The sequence below is a fragment of the Muscardinus avellanarius genome (assembly GCF_963383645.1).
Source record: "Muscardinus avellanarius genome assembly, chromosome: 15".
Lineage (NCBI taxonomy): Eukaryota > Metazoa > Chordata > Mammalia > Rodentia > Gliridae > Muscardinus > Muscardinus avellanarius.
The window spans coordinates 44,666,532-44,687,301 of record NC_137801.1 but is presented as its reverse complement, the minus strand read 5'-3'; the positions used below and the strand labels follow the sequence as shown (position 1 = coordinate 44,687,301).

Genomic DNA, 20,770 nt, shown 5'->3' with positions numbered 1-20,770 from the left:
CATCAACCAAAATCCACTTAATCGCCTATCATAAAAATAGAACAATGAACGTAGAGAGAAGAGTGAGGAAAATTTTGAGAATATTATTTTTATTGATTCTGTTAACTATTTCCTAACGGCTAAAATTCCATGTTTTTAATAATATGTGAAATTCACCTAGGATTGCATAATGTCAAATGGAGCTGATTAAAGCTGGCCAAATTTTATCTTATCAACACTCTCATCTATAGTAGATAAGAATGAGCCTGGCATGGTGGTGCATGTTTGTAATCCTAGCATTTGGGAGGCTAAGACTGAAGGACTGTGGTTTGCAGACAGCCTCAGCTACTTAGTGAGACCCTGTTTTAAATTAAACAATAAAAAATAAGGCAGAGGGTATAGCTCAGAGGTTGAATGCCCCTGGGTTCCACTCCCAGACCTGCAAAAAAAAAAAAAAAAAAAAAGAATATCACTAGTTTTGTCTAATTTTGGAACTTTTTTCTTTCTAACTTCTGTACATTTCATGGCTGTGAAATGCTATTCGAATATAATTTGCGTTTTTCCTTTCTCTGAGTATTGATAAGACTAAGCATGTTTTCATATATTCATAGGTCATATGTATTATTTTCTATAAAATTACTATACATTTCTTTTGTTCTTTCCTCTATTATATTTGTCTTTTATAATCTTGATTTATTAAGATGCTTGCCAGAGCCTGGATTATAGGTCTCTGTTGATTAATATGAAATGAAAATGACCAGATGTCCCTGTGCCATTTATTGACTAATCTATCCTTTGCTCATTATATACAATGCCTGACTTTAATATAAATTGTTTTCACATAAACTTAGAGGTATATTTACTTTTAGTATCATTATTCTCCTCTTACTTATCAAATGCATTATCTTAATTACCATAATTTTGTAATAAATGTCCATCTTTCCCAAGAAAGTTTCTTCATCTTCTTTCTCAAGCATATCTTAGATTTTTGGGGTCCTTTGTTTTTCTGCATAGCATATAATTCATTTTAAAAATGCATTGAGATTTCTATTAGATTGTATTAAATATATAGATCTACTTCTGTGTATTAAAACATTGTTCCCAATACATATAACCTTGCAATCTTCCTAAAATATCTTATTAAGCCAACTACTTTTTTTTTTTTTTTTTGGTGGGACTGGGGTTCCTGGAAACCCTTCTACCTCTGTGCTACACTCCCAGAAACCTATGTTTTATATTTTTATTTGGAAACAGGGTCTCTTAAGCCAGTGAGGCTGGCTTCAAACCTGCATGGTCCTCCTGTCTCTGCCTCCCAAGTGTGGGGATTACAAGCGTGCGCCACCATGCCCAGTGCAAGCCAACTATTTTTCTAGATTATTTTTTCTTTCATTTTATACAACATATTTCCTAATATGGCATTATTGTCTTCTCTTATAAGCTTTATTTTTTCACAAGAATATTTTTTTTTTGTTTCAAGCATGGTACTGAATAGAAATGTTGATTGTGGGAATTCTTGTTCTGTTTCTGATCTAAAAGAGATTATTCTTAATTTCACAACTAAGTGAAACATATGCTCTTATTTATCCAATTTTCCACCTTAGGAAGGCCAAGAGAAAGACATGCCATTCACTGACTACCAGATGCCTGTGCTAATTATATCTCATTAAATCACCATACCAATCCTAAAACCTCAGTATTACTGACCACTTTCAGTAACTGAGATTTTGAAAGGTACATAATTGCCCCAGGGACATTTAGCAAATAGCCAAGATAGAATCTATTCTCATATTTTATGACACATTTTTCTATAATACAATAGTAAAATTTAGTTGAGCTGGTGCCTAATGTTGCATTGCTTGCTATATGGAACTGACCAGGGAAGCAGGCACCTATACTATCAACATTCTGGCATAGGAATTAGGTCAACTGAGTATGCTTCTTTATAACAAAACATCAATACTGGACTTAACACTTGAGAGATACTCAGCCAACATTTTGAATGTGTGAATCACTAAGAACTAGTTGCCTTTCCTATGACTCTTACTCAGAATGTAGTCTTTGGCCTGACTACTGGTCTTAATTAATTGTTGACTAGTTGCCAGTGATTATCCCTTGTCACAGTTCCTAGGTTTGCACTGTCTTAATCAGGACCATACCTTACCCATCTATAACTACTTATGGAGAATGCTGCATCCAGGGAATCAGGTCACCTGGCCCTGATGACTGGACTCCTTGTTTTAGGCTCTGATTACAGGACATGAATTAACCTACCAAATGCAAATATTTGTGAAGTAAAAACTTGTTGCCAGAGAAAGATTAGAATGCCTGATGGTGTAAAATTCTCTAGTGGGCCTAATAATGCTCCTATATTACCAATGGAACAGATTAAGTGTCTCTAGTACCACTTATAAATCTATGTTCCTAGGTTTTCCCAAGCCTATTCCCAAACATTGCCTCATTTTTCTTGCCATATGACTATCAATGCCTACCAAGTCGAAGTCCTATGTTTAAAATGACTTAAACAGGCGGGAGTGGTGGTGCACACTTGTAATCCTCACACTTAGGAGGCAGAGACAGGAGGATCACGTAGGCTTGAAGCCAGCCTTACTGGCTTAAGAAACCCTGTTTCCAAATAAAATATAAAATTGTTCTGGGAGTGTAGCCCAGAGGTAGAAGGTTTCCATCCCCAATACCACCAAAATAAATAAATAAATAAAATTAAACAGGGAGAAGACGGCCCCTTCCAAATAGCTACACTTCGGTTTGTCTAAGCATTTCATGGGATCCACATTGTTACTTCTAAATATAGTCAAGACTGAAATATGTAAAAAATGTTAAGACTTCATTTACATGCTATCCCCATGATGATAAGCTGGATTCTTACCAGTCTCAGAAAATCCAGCCTTACCATCTGCTTGGCAAGACAAGGGGAATGAATTAACAATCCAGCTGATTCCATTAGACTTTCTATCATTGCCTTTTTCATTTGTGGGGAGAAATGCACATATTTTATAGGAGATCTATTTACACCCAGATGAAATATTCTCTCTCTCTCTCTCTCTCTCTCTCTCTCTCTCTCTCTCTCTCTCTCTTTCTTTCTTATCCAATAATGTGTTTGGAATCACAGTGCTGAAAATATTTGCTTTTTATTGAGAAAAGTCATTATAACTGTTTCACTGAAAATTGAAATAACTACTGGGTTGGTAGATAAAATGTTGCAAGCATGTTGGAGTTTGTTAGTATAGTGGAACCATCCAGTGAGTGTTTATGGTACCAAATTCATACCCAGAGATATTGCAAAGCTACTTTCTCTAAACAGAGATCTTCTAGTGATCATTAAAAATTAATTGAATTTTCAAGAATATGTTTAAGCTACTGGAGTAGATGGTCCAATAACTAAAGATGTTTATTAAAAATACACTGCCACCTATTGCACCATTTGACTCTTTGGCAGGGCTCTTGTCATGAATGCAAAATGTTCATCTGGAGGCTGATTAATTACTACTTTTGGTAAGATCTGCTTATTTGCATAGTATATATAATATACTTATGTGTGCATATATCTGTTTTTATCTAGGAAAAGAAGAATACATTGCCACTTTCAAGGGATCTGAATACTTCTGCTACGACTTATCTCAAAACCCCATCCAAAGCAGCAGTGATGAAATAACTCTATCCTTTAAAACCCTTCAGAGGAATGGACTGATGCTTCACACTGGGAAATCTGCTGATTATGTCAATCTTGCCCTGAAAAATGGAGCTGTCTCTCTGGTCATTAATTTGGGATCAGGGGCCTTTGAAGCACTAGTGGAGCCCGTGAATGGAAAATTTAATGATAATGCCTGGCATGATGTGAAAGTCACCAGGAATCTGCGTCAGGTAACAGTGCATTGGATAAGAGAGTAACTGGCTTTGTTTCTTGCTACAGCTGTGTGTGTGGTACTTAAAAATCCTAACATGAGTCAGGGATCCTCAGAGTCACTTACGGATTAGTATTTTTCTGTTGGTTTTATTTTTTCGTTTGTTTGTTTTGTTTTGTTTTTTTTGTTTTTTTCCCCTGAGATGAATCTTCCTGCCATACTTGAGCAGGGGCATATCTAGAAAGTTCTGCAGGCCCAAAGGCTATTTTGATAGAGTGACATATAACAATTTACTGGAGGGCTCCAAGGATATACCTGCAACCTGCCCTTCCTGTGATGTGTATGATTTTGTTGTTTTTTTGTTGGTTTGATTTTTAAATTTATAGTTTTCACTGTGATCATTTGGAAGCATGCACATCGGGGTCATTAAGTCACAGTTCTTTTTTTGTAGTCCACAAAAGAGTGTGCTTGGAATTTGGGATTGTATTAATCCCTGCTCCCTTCTCACTCCCACCCTAGTAATGGGAACAAGAAAGGTCCCTGAGGGGGGTAAATGACTTTTGGACCTTACCTATCTTCTGAAGATTCTGTTTATAAAGATTTTTTTTTGTTATTTTGGCACAGAAACTCTAAACTCCAATGACTCTGGAGAGGTCAGTTCATCTTTTAGATGCCCATTTCTATTTGAGAACATTTTTAAGATTATTGCAAAAGGCTATATACTAGGAAAATATCAATTCTTTACTAAATCTGTGGGTCTACATATACTGTATGTTCTTTAACTGCAACATATTATTACAGTATATATACACAGAGAAAAGTGAATAGATATTTTTATATTAATCACTATAAATTTGAATTATTACTTGAAATTATATGATTTTACAATGCATCATTTTATTAAATGTTGACAGTGACTAATTTTTTTGTGGTTTGTGCTGATCTCAAACTAATATTCTTAACATATTTGTTGTTTCTCTGAACAGTTGCAGAATGACCGGATTGTCTCTGGTTTTCCTTTACTAAAACAGCCCTCTCTTTCTGAGCTGTTAAGCTGTCTAACCTTTTCTTTCCCACTTCCAAAAGACTTAAGCTATTTTAGCTAGAGAAGAAAAAAATAGCTTTAGGAGTGGAGATTTAATCTAGTGAAGGCATACAAATAAAACTGATAGGTTCGTGAGAGCCCCAAATACCTCTCAGATGCCTTACTAACATGGGAGGGGCCCTTCATGCTTCACAGCCAACTGCCTTGAGAGATGTTGCCTCCATCAGTATAGCCACAGACCACAGGTTTCCTGTAAGTCTGTCTCTTTGGTTGTCCTTTTTTTTTTTATTTCTCTCAGATACTCACCAAGAGACCGGAGGCTCATTTGAGAGAAGTACAGATTGAAGGGTGGGTCTTGAGAAACCCACTTTCTAGATTTGCCTTTGCTCAGGTTATAAACCAAACTGCAAATTGGTAGCTCAAAGGAAACAGTTGTTCTATAGCCGGGGTGCATGTGTGGCAGGACAGATTAAAAACAAATCCATTCTACCCATTCTATGTGTCAGGATCTTTGCTTTGTTTCATTGCAGTAAACTGTGACCCTAAAGTCCATCAATATGACCGAAGGAAGTTTTGGAGTTGAGGAGGAGTCCTTGTATGCTGTAAAAATTGAGTAATAGGGCAATCCAACCAATTCCTACTAATTTGCTGGGCTGGGGTGGGCCACGGTGGGGGAGGGATTAATTATGGGTACAGGGCTGCAGTGGTCAGCTGATGAGCTTTAGGCCTTCGAATGAATCTCTTTCAAACTTTTATGTCTCTCAGATATACTCAGAAAGACAAAGGGAACATTGCTATGTGTCTGTTTCTGTCTAGTAGTTGCAAGAGATGAACAATAATAGCAGGAAAAAATTATCTCTGTGGGAGGCCTATTTGTTAGTCTGCTTTTTTCTTGTAAAATTTTTTTGCCCTTTTTCTATGTTACTAACATGCTTAATAACTAACATGTCATTCATGGAATGTTTCATTCTACTAACCGTTACCTGAATCAAAAATGTACTAACATGGTAGAGACCATCATATTTTTTAAGTAACGATCGTTATTCTGTTCACAGTTTTTAATTTCCTTTCTCCCCCCTTCTCCACAAAGCACTCAGGCATTGGACACGCTATGGTAAACAAACTACATTGTTCGGTAGATATCATTCTAATTGTTTCTTATTTTGGGTTTGCCGTGTGTTTTCTTTCTTTCTTTTAACTGTAGACATCATTAACAAAAGAGGAACTGCGGTTGGTACTCTTCTGCTTACTTTGACCTCCTTCTTTTCATCTGTTGTTGACTTTCTTATTTTTTACCTGTTCCTGTCAACTTCTGTTTTCCAACTCACCTGTAGGGGCATCGTTAACGTTTCGAACGTTTTGCATCCAGCTGTGGTTAACACGGGATAAGACAAAATGGTGGCTGGCCCGAGTGACCGCAGGCTCAGCCAGTCTCTAACCATTCATGATGCATGGCATGGGAACTTGATTTGGGAATGCTGAAGATGCCACACCCACTCATCTTTACGTCATCACAAAGCAGTTGTTATTTTCTTTTGGTTCTCCCTGTTTTCTTTCCTTTCCTTTTTGAACTGTACTTCCTGCATGTGCACATCAGCGTGTGCTGCTTCTACTGGTTGTTTTGCCTTCCCCCCTCTTTGGCATGGACTTAGGCACTTGCATGCTGAAAATTGCTGCTCAATAGTGCAAATAGTGACATTGCTGGAAATAGCTTGCGCCTTTTATGTTAACAAGGTGCACGTTGTGATTAGTTAATAACAGACAACTAAACTTTACTAATTTGTACACCAGCAAAACTAACCTAGGAAGCATTGTACTAACACCATTTTTGTGTCTGCTGAATAACTTTTGAGTTGCAGTAGGGATGATGCTGACACTAGTTTAAAAATCAGTTAACTCTCTAACTAGCTTAGATCTCTTAGGGCTAGTTGAATAGAATCCAAGACTAAACCTCAAACAGACATGAAAATGGGTTCCACCATAGGTCTAAAACTAAAAACCAAACAAACAAAAAAAAAACCAAGCAAAAAAAGCAAAACAAAATATAATAATATAATAATAAAACAAAACAAAACACAAAAACAGGCATATCCCAGGATTACAGTATCTAGGTCTGAGTATAGCGTGTCCTTTCCCTGTGCTTTGTTATCTAGGTGACAATATCAGTGGATGGGATTCTTACCACGACGGGCTACACTCAAGAAGATTATACCATGCTGGGGTCTGATGACTTTTTCTATGTTGGAGGCAGTCCCAGCACAGCCGACCTTCCAGGGTCACCAGTCAGTAACAACTTTATGGGCTGTCTCAAAGAGGTAACTATCGCTGTCACCAGTATCATTCCTAATTCATGATCTCATCATTTCAGATCCAGAATTTGCTGAAGACCTGATGTTCCCAGAATCAAATGGCACAACCTTAAATTCTATCTTCTACAGTGTTTTATGTAGGATTGGGGGCGGGGGAGACACATAGAACATTATGAAGGAATTAAGTTCTTCATTACTAGACTGTAAGTAGTTCACAGTGGATATTTGCATTGCTAGTTGTGTAATAGCTATAAAAGTAAAAAAAAAAAAAAAAAGGAAATTCTGGGTCTAAAGTTACACTGAATTCTTTAATTGCTCATTTCTAGCTAAATGTTTGAGGTGTTATGTATACATTAGGCTACAAAAGGAAGAGAAATTGCATTGAACAGAACAAAACAAAACAAACAAAAATGAGTCTACAAAACAAAATAATTTTTGCCCCTTTATTTCAATTACATTCTGAAGGGAATAGAGCTGTGTCATTTGTGAACTGGTGAGTTAGTTGATCTTTACATGAGAAAACGAAAACGATTCCATCCACCATTCTCAGCTATCATTGTCTATGGTATCTACATATAGGATTGGAATTTATTAGGGTATGGGGAGAGAAATATCAGAAAGGCCTTGAATTTCAACTTATATGAGTATTTTCCCAATTTATTCTGGCTATTAGAACCAGAAGTTCTTCCCATGTTGTGTGGCTACAATTCTGATAGAGTACATTTCTGAAATGCAAAGCTGAATCATTTTGAACTACTTTTTAGCCACATATGTTATTAATAAATAATGGCAGATTGTGTTTATTCTAAAGATAATTTTGTGCCAGGCATGGTGGTGCATGCTTGTAATCCCTGCGCTTGGGAGGCAGAGACAGGAGGATCACGCAGGTTCGAGGCCAGCCTTGCTGACTTAAGAGATCCTGTTTCCAAATAAAAATATAAAATAGGTCTGGGAGTGTAGTCAGAAGGTAGAAGGGCTTCCAGGAACCCCAGTACCACCAAAAAAAAAAAAAAGGTAATTTTGTAATTGTATAAGCAGGATATGTCTTGTCCAGTATAGGGATACATATATGGTATGTATAGTGCTTAGGGGGATTAAAAAATACAAGAAGATGCAGTTATAAAAAGCTGGATATATTCATCTTTTTAGGTATTGGTGATTAATTATCTCTCAGGAAATAACTTTTACTCTTTAAAGATCTATAATATGACTTAGGTCTGTGTTAAGCTCTATAGGCAATAATAGACTGTTAAAAATGATTGTTAATTCTTATGATAAAAACAGTACTAACATTTTTAGAATTATTGCTTTGTGCTTAATGCTATTTTAAAGCACTTTCTAGAGATCTTCATAATGTAGGTTGTATACTATTTTCTGCATTTTTCAAAGAAACTAACATATGAAACAGGTAAGCTCTATGAGGAAGGTCCTGCGATTAATAAATATTAAAGATTAGAGAATTAAATCACAGAAGCCCAACTTCATAGTCCTTTACATACTGAACTATTATGTATTCCAATATTATTGTAATATACCATGTTACAACAGAAATGTTTGTTAGGGTCATTGTCAAAGAAGATTCTACAAACTCTCTAGTTCATTATAAAGTAAAATAATTTCTAGACATGTATAATAGACTGTGAAGACTGAGGTATTAAATTTTATTGTAGTTATACTCATTTGAGATAAACAAAAATGAGTGAGATAAATTAGAATTCTAGAAGACATGGATGATACATAAAAGAGTTATAATATGAAAGATTTGATAAATCTGGGCAAGCAGGAGATGAAGAATTTCAATTTAGAAAAAAAAAAAAAAGATAAAGCCAGGCTTGGTGATACATGCTTATCATCCCAGTACTTGAGGCTGAGACAGAAGGATACCAGGTTTGACACCAGCCTCAACAGTTTAGTGAGACCTTGTTTCAACATAAAAACATACGAATAGCTGTGAGCATAGCCTGGAGGTAGAACCCCCTGGGCTCAATGCCCAGCATGCCCTCCCCCCCAAAAAAAATAATGGTGAAAACAGAATTAAATTTTACAAAATGTCTCTAGAGCTTTTTGTAGTTATGAGAAGGGGTAAGAGAGGTAGAACCACACTCTTTATCAGCCATACCATGTTCCTCATTTTATATGAAATATTTATTTTATTTATTTTTATAATCTGCTTTGATTGGTGCATTATAGTCTCACATCATAAAGTAAATCATATTAATAATGACATACATGCACATAGTACTTGGTGTCCCCTCTCTCCTCCTCATTTTCCCCCTTCCCAATATAGTATTGAGGCTGCCATTGGTAGATTCACATATGTACACATAGTCGATGGTAGTATTTCAAATAATAAACCTTGGTCTTCCTCCTCCTCTTTGCTTAGACTACCTGGTTCCACTGAAATTTCTTCTCCATTATGCGGAATTCTGCTGGTATCCCAATTACTCTCTAGCTTTTGCATATAAGAGGAAACATATGACCCTTCACTTTCTGTGACTGGCTAATCTCACTTGCCATAATCTTCTCTAGGTCCTTCCATTTTTTTTGCAAATGACATAAATTTGTTTTTCTTTGTTGGTGACTAGAATTCCATTATGTTTATTTCCCATAATTTTTTAATCCATTTATCTGTTGATGGACAAATAGGTTGGTTTTAAAACTTGGCTATTGTGTATTGAGGTGCTATGAACATGGGTGTGAATAACTGGGAATGGATCCATCATATGATCCATCTATACCACTCTTGGGTATATTTCCAAAGGGGTTGAAACCAAAGAACTACAGGAATATATCCCTCATTTTTATTGTAAACTGGGCCAACCCTATGCCCTGCTTTTTCTATATAAGGTTAAACTTGCTATAGATTTGAATTTTTAAAAAAAGGAATCCACGCGTCTCTAACCATAATGGAAATCTAGCTGAAGAGTTTGATTTAAAAAAAAAAAAAAATGAAGATTTCTGTGATCCCTGAGTCCAGAGGAAGCACATGATCTTCTGTCAGTTCTGCACAGACAAGGAAAATCTTGGTGTGCATGAAGCTACAGTTAATTATTACTTGAGATTAACCCAATTTCAAGTTAAACTGGCCTTCAAATTGACACCTTTAATACATAAATGTATACAACTTGATATACCTTAGTATCGATTCCTTTCTATATTAACACTTCAATTATAAAAACTATAGTAGCAAAACAGTAAAAATAAGTCAGATAGTCTCTCAAGAGGCTATAAGGTGGCAGTTAATGAGTTCTTAAAACAGAGATTGACTCATACTGTTGTTGCTGTAAGTTTTGGATACAAACTTCCTCTTTATTGAATGGGCACTTCCCACTTAACTCCTTTCCACAGCCTGAGGTATAAGTTTGGAGCAAATACTTCTAGTTTTTCTGTGCAGTATCTTTCACTTTATTTCCTCTGGGCATAGTAAAATTTGGAATAATATAGATGTATTTAGTTTATACATCAAAACATATCTCATCTGAAGGGGTTTTAATAGTAGCTCATAGTTTCCATCTATGTCTGAATTGCTATTTAGAATCCCCTGATTTTCCTAATTCTATGATATAATAGTGACAAAGTTTTATGGACTTTTAGTTAAATCATCTTATTTCATATAGGTTAGCTATGTAGTTACTGAAAAGACTGGAATATACCCATATTCATTCTCCTAACAGGAAACCAATGTAAATTTTTCTAAACTGGCTTAGATGTCCTAGCATGTTGCCTATTTAATTCCTTAATTATAGCTTCATTTATTGGCTCATAGCATTTTTATTTTCAATCCAGATGTAATCTCTCTTAAGGAAACCAGTCCTAGAAGAGATCCTAAGAACCATCTCTGAATTTATAGAAGGAAATTTGGAGTCCTGGAATAGAAGGAATGTAGTAAATCGTTCTCCAAATCTAATCTCCTTATTTTAGAAATGCGGAAACAAGCTTAGATGAGTTATTTGACTGCACAGTTAGCTTTTAGTCACTGTGATCAAAATAACTAAGAAGAATTTTTGATCATTTTAAATTTAATTTAGTTTTTCTAACAAGAAGTTTTTGAGTAAACACTTACAATAGGAAAGAAACCCTATAGGAGAAATTATGGTATCTGAATGCTTGAGGTCCATTTGGAGACACCTACAGCCCTGCTCACTTACTTTAGAACACTTGAGAAGCATTTCCCTGTTTTTTATAAAAAGTGTCACATTTAATTCCTAACATGGCTAGAGATACATTCTTTTTAGTTCTTCAAATAGATAAAAATTTTACTAATAGGTATTTTTATCCTGATATTTTATCCAAGATGGCTTCTATAGTACATGATCTGCTAGGATGCCTGGTGCTTCTCTCTCATTCATCTTCTCTCAGAATCTGCTTCTGCTATTATACATTTCTTATTTTCTTAGGGCCTCCAAATTGCTTTGGAACACTTATTTCCCTCCTGCAGGGTGAACATTATTTAGTATAATGTGTTAGTAAGGAAACGAAACTGAAGAAGTAGGAAAAGATTGTGTGCTCCATAAAACACTGTAGAATCCTTTATCTGAAATTTGTTCTTAGCAGTATGTACCTGCTGGAAGTTTTACAATCATTTGCTTGAATGGAGACATGGCCTGTGTGAGGTAATTCAAAATACTACCACTAAAAATAGCTCAGAATTAGCCTAAGGGAGCATTGTAGGGGTGGAGGGAATGAGTAAAATGCCAGAGAGAACTAAATTCCTACTGAAAATTTTATCAACCTAATTAGGTCAATTCAGTCTTTAATTACATGTAGAGAGTTTTATTACTAAAAATTTGTAAGATGCTATAAGGTGGGTAAGGTTCAGGAAAAAAATAATCTTATATAATAAGCCTTTTCTTTTACTGTAGGGAAAAAAGGATGATTGATTCCTAAATGTAATCAGGATGACTCACTCTGCCATATGCAATGACTACAAAAGTATTTCCTTTATGCAGATGCCCCTTAACCTTTATCTTTCCTCTTCTGGACAATAGAGAACTTTAGAAATTTGAAGAATTCCCAATGTGTCCACTTCTGTGTTAAAGCCAGCGCATCAAATTTAGGTCTTTATGTGTCCTTCTATTGTTTTCGTCCCCTCTGCTCTAAGAGGAATAAAGCATCTGTCATTTACATGTAAGAACAACAGTGAATGGAAGAATTTGTAATGTAGGTTACTTGTCCAAATTTGATATAAATAGGCATTATGTCTTATTGGAGAAACTGATCTAGCAGGAACTTGGCAGATAAGGAGATTCTAGTTGATTTCTGTAAATTACTCTACTTGGGAAAAGGGAGGATTTGAGTTGGTGGAGACCTTGTCATTTGGGCTACAAGTCATGACTAAAAACTTTCTCCCCTATTTTCCATTTCCTTTATACTCCTTGTTGAGATTCCTCTCTAATTCTGTTATCATGGTCTCAATATTGGTATAATTTTACAATTCATTTATATTGACAGTCCCACATGCTTCATTTACTCTTTAGGAAAGATAACTTGCTTTTTGCTTCCTTCTCAAGGTTTTCCTATACATTTTCCATATAAAATCACACATTTTACTTACCATATTGTTATATCACTACAGATAATTTATATATATATATATATATATATATATATATATATATATATAATATTGGTGGTACTGGGGTTCCTGGAAACCCTTCTACCTCCGGGCTATACTCCTATTTTATATTTTTATTTGGAAACAGGGTCTCCTAAGCCAGTGTGGCTGGCTGCGAACCTGCGCGATCCTCCTGTCTCTGCCTCCCAAGTGCAGGGATTACAAGCGTGCGCCACCACGCCCAGCCCAAATAATATTTTTAAAATAGTTTTTGCAAAAGTGCACAAGATTAATAGCCTAGAGAATACAAAAGAATCCTCCTGATATAAGGCCTCCTGAATTGACTGATAAAATGAGTGTTCAATATTCAATACACTGACTAACACTGTGACCGCAGACAGCCATTCTTGTTAAAAGTTTTCATGCTGGACCAGATATTCACTAGATGTGAATATTTACTATATGAGCTGACTCGAAACAGTACCTTTCTTATAATAGCTATAGTATATATATATATATATATATATATATATATATATATATATATATATATGGTTGTTATTCTTCAAATATCTTATATATATATATATATATATATATATATATATATATATATATATATATTTATGCTAAATTCTCTGGCTATTCCATTTGATCCTGGAGAAATAACAATTCTCTAGTTACTCTGAGCTTCCTTCCTAAAGGCCTTCATTTACTGACTCAGAAATTCTGGTTTGACCCAGCTAGAAAGTAGGCAAATAAACCTACAGTGTTTTTCACAAAAGTTAAGGTCTTGGAAGACAATGAATTTTTTCTGATCAAAACATGGAGGATGGCAATTTGTTTCTAAAACCTTAACATTGAGTTTAAGATGATATTTCTGGGAATGTCAAAGAATTAGGCAAATTCTAATATTTCATTAACCTGATTTATCTTCTGCTATAATGTGTTAACACTAAAATGCAAACAGAGGCCAATTTTCTTGCCTTCTAGCAGGGCAGCAGAGCATAGAAATACCTCTTTCCTTTTAGGAGCCTTCCCAAGAACCTCTGTGAGGTTAAAAATAATAATAATTTATTGTGCAAATGAGGACTCTGGAACCTAAGCAGAATATACAGCTATGAGTGGCAGAGCTGGATTCACACCTCACTTTTCCATCCATGAATTTACTATTCCTGCTGGTAGGGCACATTGCCTGAATCAGATCCTCCAAGGAAATCCCAACATTATATACTCCATGATATCTGACTCTGCCTGTGGTTGCACTGGGCACCATACAAATGGATATTGGAATTCAGAGCTTTTCCTATGAGGAAGTTATAAGAGAGTTACCATATTCTAGAATAATGATATACTAAGCAGTTTTTCATTTCTAATTTAATTTCTATAACATCTAGTGAGTTACTTAATAGGCATGTGCCTATGGGCATCCGGAAAACAGGAAAATAATTCTTGTTGAAAATAAAATTAGTGAAGTTGCATGACATAATTTGATATTTTGCATTTCAAAACTTTCAGTGAGTCAAAAAAGCAAAAAATAATGTCTGTGTGGGTTTCTGGTATTTAACCTTCAGTATTGCTTCTATTATGTAATCACTTAGAGGGATGCACATCCTCTTTCAGTACTTCTTATATAAAGGAAGTACTCTGAACATGGTGCTTGCTACACACTGATGCTCTACTATTCCTATTTGACAAGTGAAGAGCCATGGAGACAGGAAAAGTTAGGTAACTTAGGGGTAAACAATTACTAAGTGAGAAAGCTAGGATTAGACTCAAATAATGCAACCACAGAAACCTTGCTCTTAATTGCTACCCTTTGTTGCTTCCATATCAGAGTGTAGTCTCACTTATTTTTCCTCATTTTCAGTATTTTTATAAAGCTTATGAAATGATCTTTATATAGTAATCTTAACAGGAAAGAAAATGAAATACAACTGAGAGCTCTGGGATCTTGGGGAAGTGCACACTTAAGGGTGAGAAGAAGCAGCAGCAAGTAATTCTTAGATGCCCAGTTGTGTGCGATCTTTCATTGGAATTTTTCTCTACAGTTCTAACTGGCACAGAGCTGTTACTCTTTGAGCCTAATCCCTACTTTGTCATCCTACACAAACTTCATTCTTTAAAAGCATAATAAGATAACAGTGCTCATCATACCTTCTGTATTGTGTAGCCAACTGTATGAAATAGAAATGCATGGAAAACACATTTGGAAGTACTCTACTTTTCTGTAAAGTATTGGCTGCATATTTCGATAAGAGTAAGTTCTCAGTTCTGTGCATTGTAGCCTTGGGGACACAGGGAATAAGCAATTGGGGCAGAAACCAGGCATCTCGCCATAGTCGCTCATCTTTGAGATTGGATTCAGGGAGTCCCATCTGTTCAGATCCCCAAGGAAATGGAGCTCAGCTCTGTCGTGCATGAAGCATCTGGTGAGTTCCTGCCAGGATTTCAGTCTTTTTAACATAGCAACCACCCTTCCAGGGGACTCACAGGTTTTTATTTCCCATCATTTTTGGCAAATGCCCTATAGCCTGGAACTATATCAGCAGTTGTCATAATTGAATTGTAATTGTGGTGTTTTCAAATACAAAGCTATCATAACATAGTTTGGTAGGGGGTTCAATGACACTTTAATTCTGAGGACTTGATACATTTAATAGAATATGATATTTTAGCAAAGCATAAAGCAATAAAGAACAATGTCTAAGATTGGATATTTTCTCTTAATTTTAGCATCCACTGGAGTATCTTGTTAGATTGTCCCCATTTGATTATGCATTAACATTCGCCTCTGTGTATTACTTAGTCAATATTAATCAACACTCTAATGCTCCAGGTTTCTTGAGACTCAGGACACATAGATAAATAAGATGATACACTCAGGAATCTGGGTGGAGAGCCAAAGAAATACAAAATTGTAATAGAAGCTCTGTAAGTGAGGTATGAAAAATCACCTTGGAAATAAACAGAAACTCTGATGAGCTCTGACAGAGAAAATTGGTAATAACTTCAGAGCAAGGGCAACAAAGTAATCTGACTTACTTTTTTGCTCTTCTCTGTAACAGGTATGATACTATATGAAATTAAAGCACAATAAATTAGATCCATCCCCAGAACTGAAAAACAATAGGCAAGATAAATGGATATGAAGTATTAAAAACATACTGCAAAGAAAAAGAAAAGAAAAAGCTTCATAGAAATATAGTCTTGTTACTTTATCAAATTTGAGGTGTATTAAGAGAAAAAGTAAAATTAATCCCAAACAAGATGAATGTTTTGCATTTCTTCTTAATTTCTCTAATAAGTTGATATGCCCCTGTCTTTGGGTTTTTGAATCAGAGTATTTAGAAAAATATATTTCTGAATACAGTAATTAGTGTGGATTTTGTTTTTCAGGAAAATCATCAGTGTTGCAAAACCTTTAAAGCAAGTTGTTTAAGATGAAAATGGTCTTTTTATTTTCCAGAAGCATGTGATTTTAATAATAGATAAATGAAATTTCATCATTATTGATTAAATATCCTGTGCACAGAGAAACTGGTAACCTTTGAGTGTTTAGTTTAGTTTCATATGTATCATGTGACTGTGTACAATGAACCAGGCTCTTTTTTAAGTGCCAGTATTTTAAGATTATTAGGATGACATAGGTGAGCTCATCAAGGCTACCACAAATGAATTGTCCATATTTTCTGACCTTGAGTTTTTAAATTTGAGTCAAATGAGAATAAATATAACTCATTGCATTAAATTTGTTAAGGTGAATTTTTTTTAGAATTGGATAGGCTGGGTTCAAATCGTGGTTCCCAAGAGTTGGTAGTTGTGGTACCAAAGACAAGATTTTTAATGTTCTGGTACTTCAGATTTTTCCTGTCTAAACAATTGAAGCCATGTAATTGCAGTGCTCAAAGCCCTTCTTGGTATATTGTAACATCTCAGTACAATATATACTGCTAATACCCGATTAATATAGTGAATATTAGTTACGGTTCTTACAGACAAGACCTGCCCATGAGCAACTTAATGTGAATCAAAGCAATCTCATTAATTCCTGTTTCTAAAACCAAATGTAAAAAGGGATAGGGATATAGCTCAAAGTAGAATGCCCCTGGATTCAATCCCCAGTACCAAAAAAAAATTACAACTTTTACTTTTGGTATCATATATTACTTAAGATAACTGAGAATTGAGGAATTTTAGAAAAATAAAGGTATCTCATTCAGGAACTGAATTGGGAATAGTCATGTAATTTTTATAGCTCAAATACAAATAATTCTTTTAGTTCTTAAGGACATTGTCAATGTTATCACTCAAATTTAATTAACAGTACTTTTTAGAAACAGTAGTTACATTCCCTTCCTTAATTCACTACCAAAGACCTGAGTCTCACATGTGAGTATTAAATGTTTGTTTGAAAAAGTAAATTGACTTTATTTGTCAACATTTTCTTCTTCAGGTTTCTCAGACAGAGAAGTATGGTTATCAAAGATTAAAATAAATTCCTCATTTATTTTATCTTTAGCTATTATTTAAGCTATTTGGTTTATCATTTATTAATCAGTATATTTATATAAAACTATATAGATTATATATTGGAACAATTTTTATAAAAGAGAATGCAACTAAAAACCATAGGGTATAGGCAGTTTAAAATAAATAAAGCCCATCAACATCTTGTAGCCCACATAGGGGCTCTGTTAAATAGAAGAATTAAGCCGGGCATGGTGTCAGAAGCTTGTAATCCCAGTATTTGGGAGGCTGAGACTGAAGGATTATGTTTTACGGATAGCTTCAGCTATTTAGTGAGGCCCTCTGCAACTTAGTGAGACCCTGTTTCAAAATAAAGAATAAAAAATAGGGCAGGGTGTGTAGCTCAGAGGTCGAATACCCAGACCTGCAAATTAATTAATTAATTAATTAATTGATAAATAAATAAACAGGAGCATTAGCATCATTATTTCAGCCAATATTCTCACTGCTATAATCCAGAACAACTGTCCACATGCTTAGAGGAAAGGTTATTTACTCATAGTGTTTTGGAGAGCCTGGATTCATTCCATATGAGGTCAGGGTCTGAAGCTCAGTTCTCTAAAAACAGGAAGCGAAGAGAGACAACTCAATGATCTGCTCTCACATCATAGAGGCCAGATGCAGAAAGCAAGCAGGGAGATGAAAAAGAATATACAATTCCCAAGGCCACACCTCCAGGTACACCTTCTTAGCATCCAAGCAGTACTTACAACATTGCTAACTTGTGTCCCTGAGGGATAGGGGGACATTCTAAATCCAAAGCATTACATTTCACCCAGGGGCCCTAGACCTCATAACCACTTCATAGTGAAAAATGCATTTAGCCCAGCTCCAAGTGTCCCACAGTCTAAATAGTTCCAACTGTCCCTGAAAAGGTAAAAGTCTAAATTTGTCTTAGCTATGAGCCCCTTTAGAAACAAAAAGCAAATGACATAATCCAATGTATAATACAGAGTAACCATCTGCATTCCAAAAGGTAGGAACAGGGACATAGAAAGAAGGAATAGAAACAAAACATTTTCAAAATTCATCAGGGCAGGCATTTGATCCTACAGCTGCATTTCTGGCATCTGGTACACATGGTTGTGAGATAGCATCTCCAAAGGGCCTTGGCAGTCCCGCCCTGTCCTGGTTGATTCCATTGAGTATCACACTGGCTCTTCCAGCCTGGCTCCACAGCTTGCAACTTGTATCTTTTCCTCATAGTCATTCCACGTTTCTGGTATCTAGAGCAGATGGTTTTTAAAAATTTCTAAATTTTGGTAGATTTTCTCCCAACTGTAGTGCTTCATCTCACAGCTTCATAAATTGCCTCATTTGGGCCTGCTTTCAGGGATTCCAACTTTGCCACACATTGCAAAGGAATATCTCTCAGGTCTTCCTTCAAAATCTGGGGAGAAACCCTTTGTAACAGTAAAGGCAACAGCACCATCTCTCTGGACCTAGCTGCAAATCTATAATGTCTCTCTACTTTATTTCCTACTCATGAAATTCAGTGTACAATTCACTAAATATTGACATCAATCCATAATGCAATTTGTATAATCTGCTGTTCATTCACAAGGCTAATAAGTGTATCATCTTTAAATGTGGCCTCATGTAAAATTTCAAATCACTGAAATAATGATGATAAATTCTTTCTCAGAATGCAACACATATAGTCGCTGTCCTATTTTCCTATGGAGTCCACTTTGCCTTTCAAAATCTTCTGAGCATGTTCTCTACTGTCTATCTTTCTAGCCAAATTCTGGCCCTTCCAACTCCATCTCACAAACCAGTTACAAAAACAAAACATATGATTAGATTTAAATATAGCAGCGACCCCACTTCTCCATTACAAGTTTCTGTCTTGCTCAAAATTCTCATTGGAATAGTTACAAAAGACTGACCACACAACTTAGAAGAAGGGATATTTATTTGCTCACATTTTTTTGGAGAGTCTGTGTTCAGTTTATGTGAAGCCAGCATCTGAAGCACAGGGCATGACAACAGGAAGCAGAGAGAGATTGCAAAAAGCTCTGCTCTCACATCATGGAGACCAGAAGCAGAGAGAAATGAGAGGAGAGAGAGAGAGAGAGAGAGAGAGAGAGAGAGAGAGAGAGAGAGAGAGAGAGAGAGAGAGAGAATAGAGAGAAAGAGAAAATGCAGGGGGAAGAATAAGGATATATCAAGGTTACACTTCTACACTTCTAGGGGTCCATTCTTAGCAACTAAGCCCCACTTCCAACATTGCTACCTTATTTCCATTAAAGCTAGGGACATTTAAATCCAAACCATTGCAATCTCACAGGAGCTTGTTAATGATGAAATAACTCATAGTTCTTCACAGATCTACCAAATGAAAATTTGCATCCTAAAAAGATTCCCAGGTAATTTCATATAGATATTAAAGTTTGAGAATCACTGAGCTAGATAACCTTAGTTACCATATTATATTAATATCACTAGCTATATAATGTACAAATATTTTATATATTGCTAAATAATGACAATTAACCTAGACAAGAATATACCTCAATTACAATGTAGATCTTAATTTTACCAGTGTTAAAACATATAACTTGGCTCCTCAGTAGTGACTCTGAAAGTTGCAGTTGATTCTCAGCATTTCAAAGCACTAAGATCTTACAGAAACTTTCAGTTCCCTCCAAACACCTCCATGGGCTTGGCCTTTCCAGAGACTAAAGTCAGAATGTTCTCACTTGAGTTCAGTGAAGGTAGGTTAGCTGTGAAGACAACCACAGGGGTATTTCCCCAACAATTTAAATTAGGGGAAATTGCAGTTTGAGCATGAAATGTATTTAATCTCCAAGTAATCAACTTTTGATTCTAAAATAGTTGGAAACTAAGTCCATAACCATTAAAGTAAAATGCCTATGTATTTTAATAATAATAATGTAAACTAGGTCTTCTGTTCTTTCATTTGATTTTTAGAGTCCTGCTTTCACAGTAGATTTTTTTCCCTTGTCAAAATTCTGAAAATCACTGTGTGCATGTTTACTTGAGTTAATTTTCATTTCTGCATGGCAGAAAAGTTCCATCTTTACCCCTTTTTAGGCTATGATTTATAGAGGATTATTTTTACCTTACTACAATTTACTAAGTTAAACAGAATTTTATGTATTTTTTTCCATTTTAATGACTTTTTTATATATTGCATTATGCCCTAAAGGAAGTAAACTCTTCCTTGGCTATGAATTAAGCAGTGAGTGATTTGATGCACTAAACAGTCACTTAGGGAAATGCTGTTTCTTCAAGGAGAGTTTTTAAGGATCCACATACAGGCACCTATGAAGTATGTTACCTTTCTAAGTCGCAGCACACTGGTCTGCAATTTTCTTGATGACTAGATAAAAAAAAGGATGTGTTTAACTGACATAAATGTTGAAAAATCTCAGAGAGCATGTGATTCTGCCTTTATGCCAGCTTATAATAAAACAACTCTGCCTGCTGCAAAGTGGCTGTTGTCTTTTTAGTAGGAGATATCTATCAC

At 35.4% G+C, this 20,770-nt stretch overlaps 1 protein-coding gene across 32 annotated transcripts in view; it reads left to right on the top strand.

The window, feature by feature from the left end:
• The window catches only part of NRXN1 (neurexin 1), a gene marked incomplete at both ends in the record, with an annotated part of 1,249,621 nt that overhangs the window by 425,332 nt on the left and 803,519 nt on the right, over positions 1–20,770 (top strand). For 19 of the 32 annotated variants that reach the window (XM_080711553.1, XM_080711552.1, XM_080711543.1 and 16 more), the window contains 2 exons: positions 3,557–3,858; positions 7,038–7,199. In XM_080711553.1, coding sequence (XP_080567679.1) covers positions 3,557–3,858; positions 7,038–7,199 — 464 coding nt within the window. Of the gene's footprint in view, positions 1–3,556; positions 3,859–5,974; positions 6,020–7,037; positions 7,200–20,770 lie in introns of all 32 variants that reach the window. The other 13 variants (XM_080711562.1, XM_080711529.1, XM_080711550.1 and 10 more) reach the window with 2 other exon arrangements.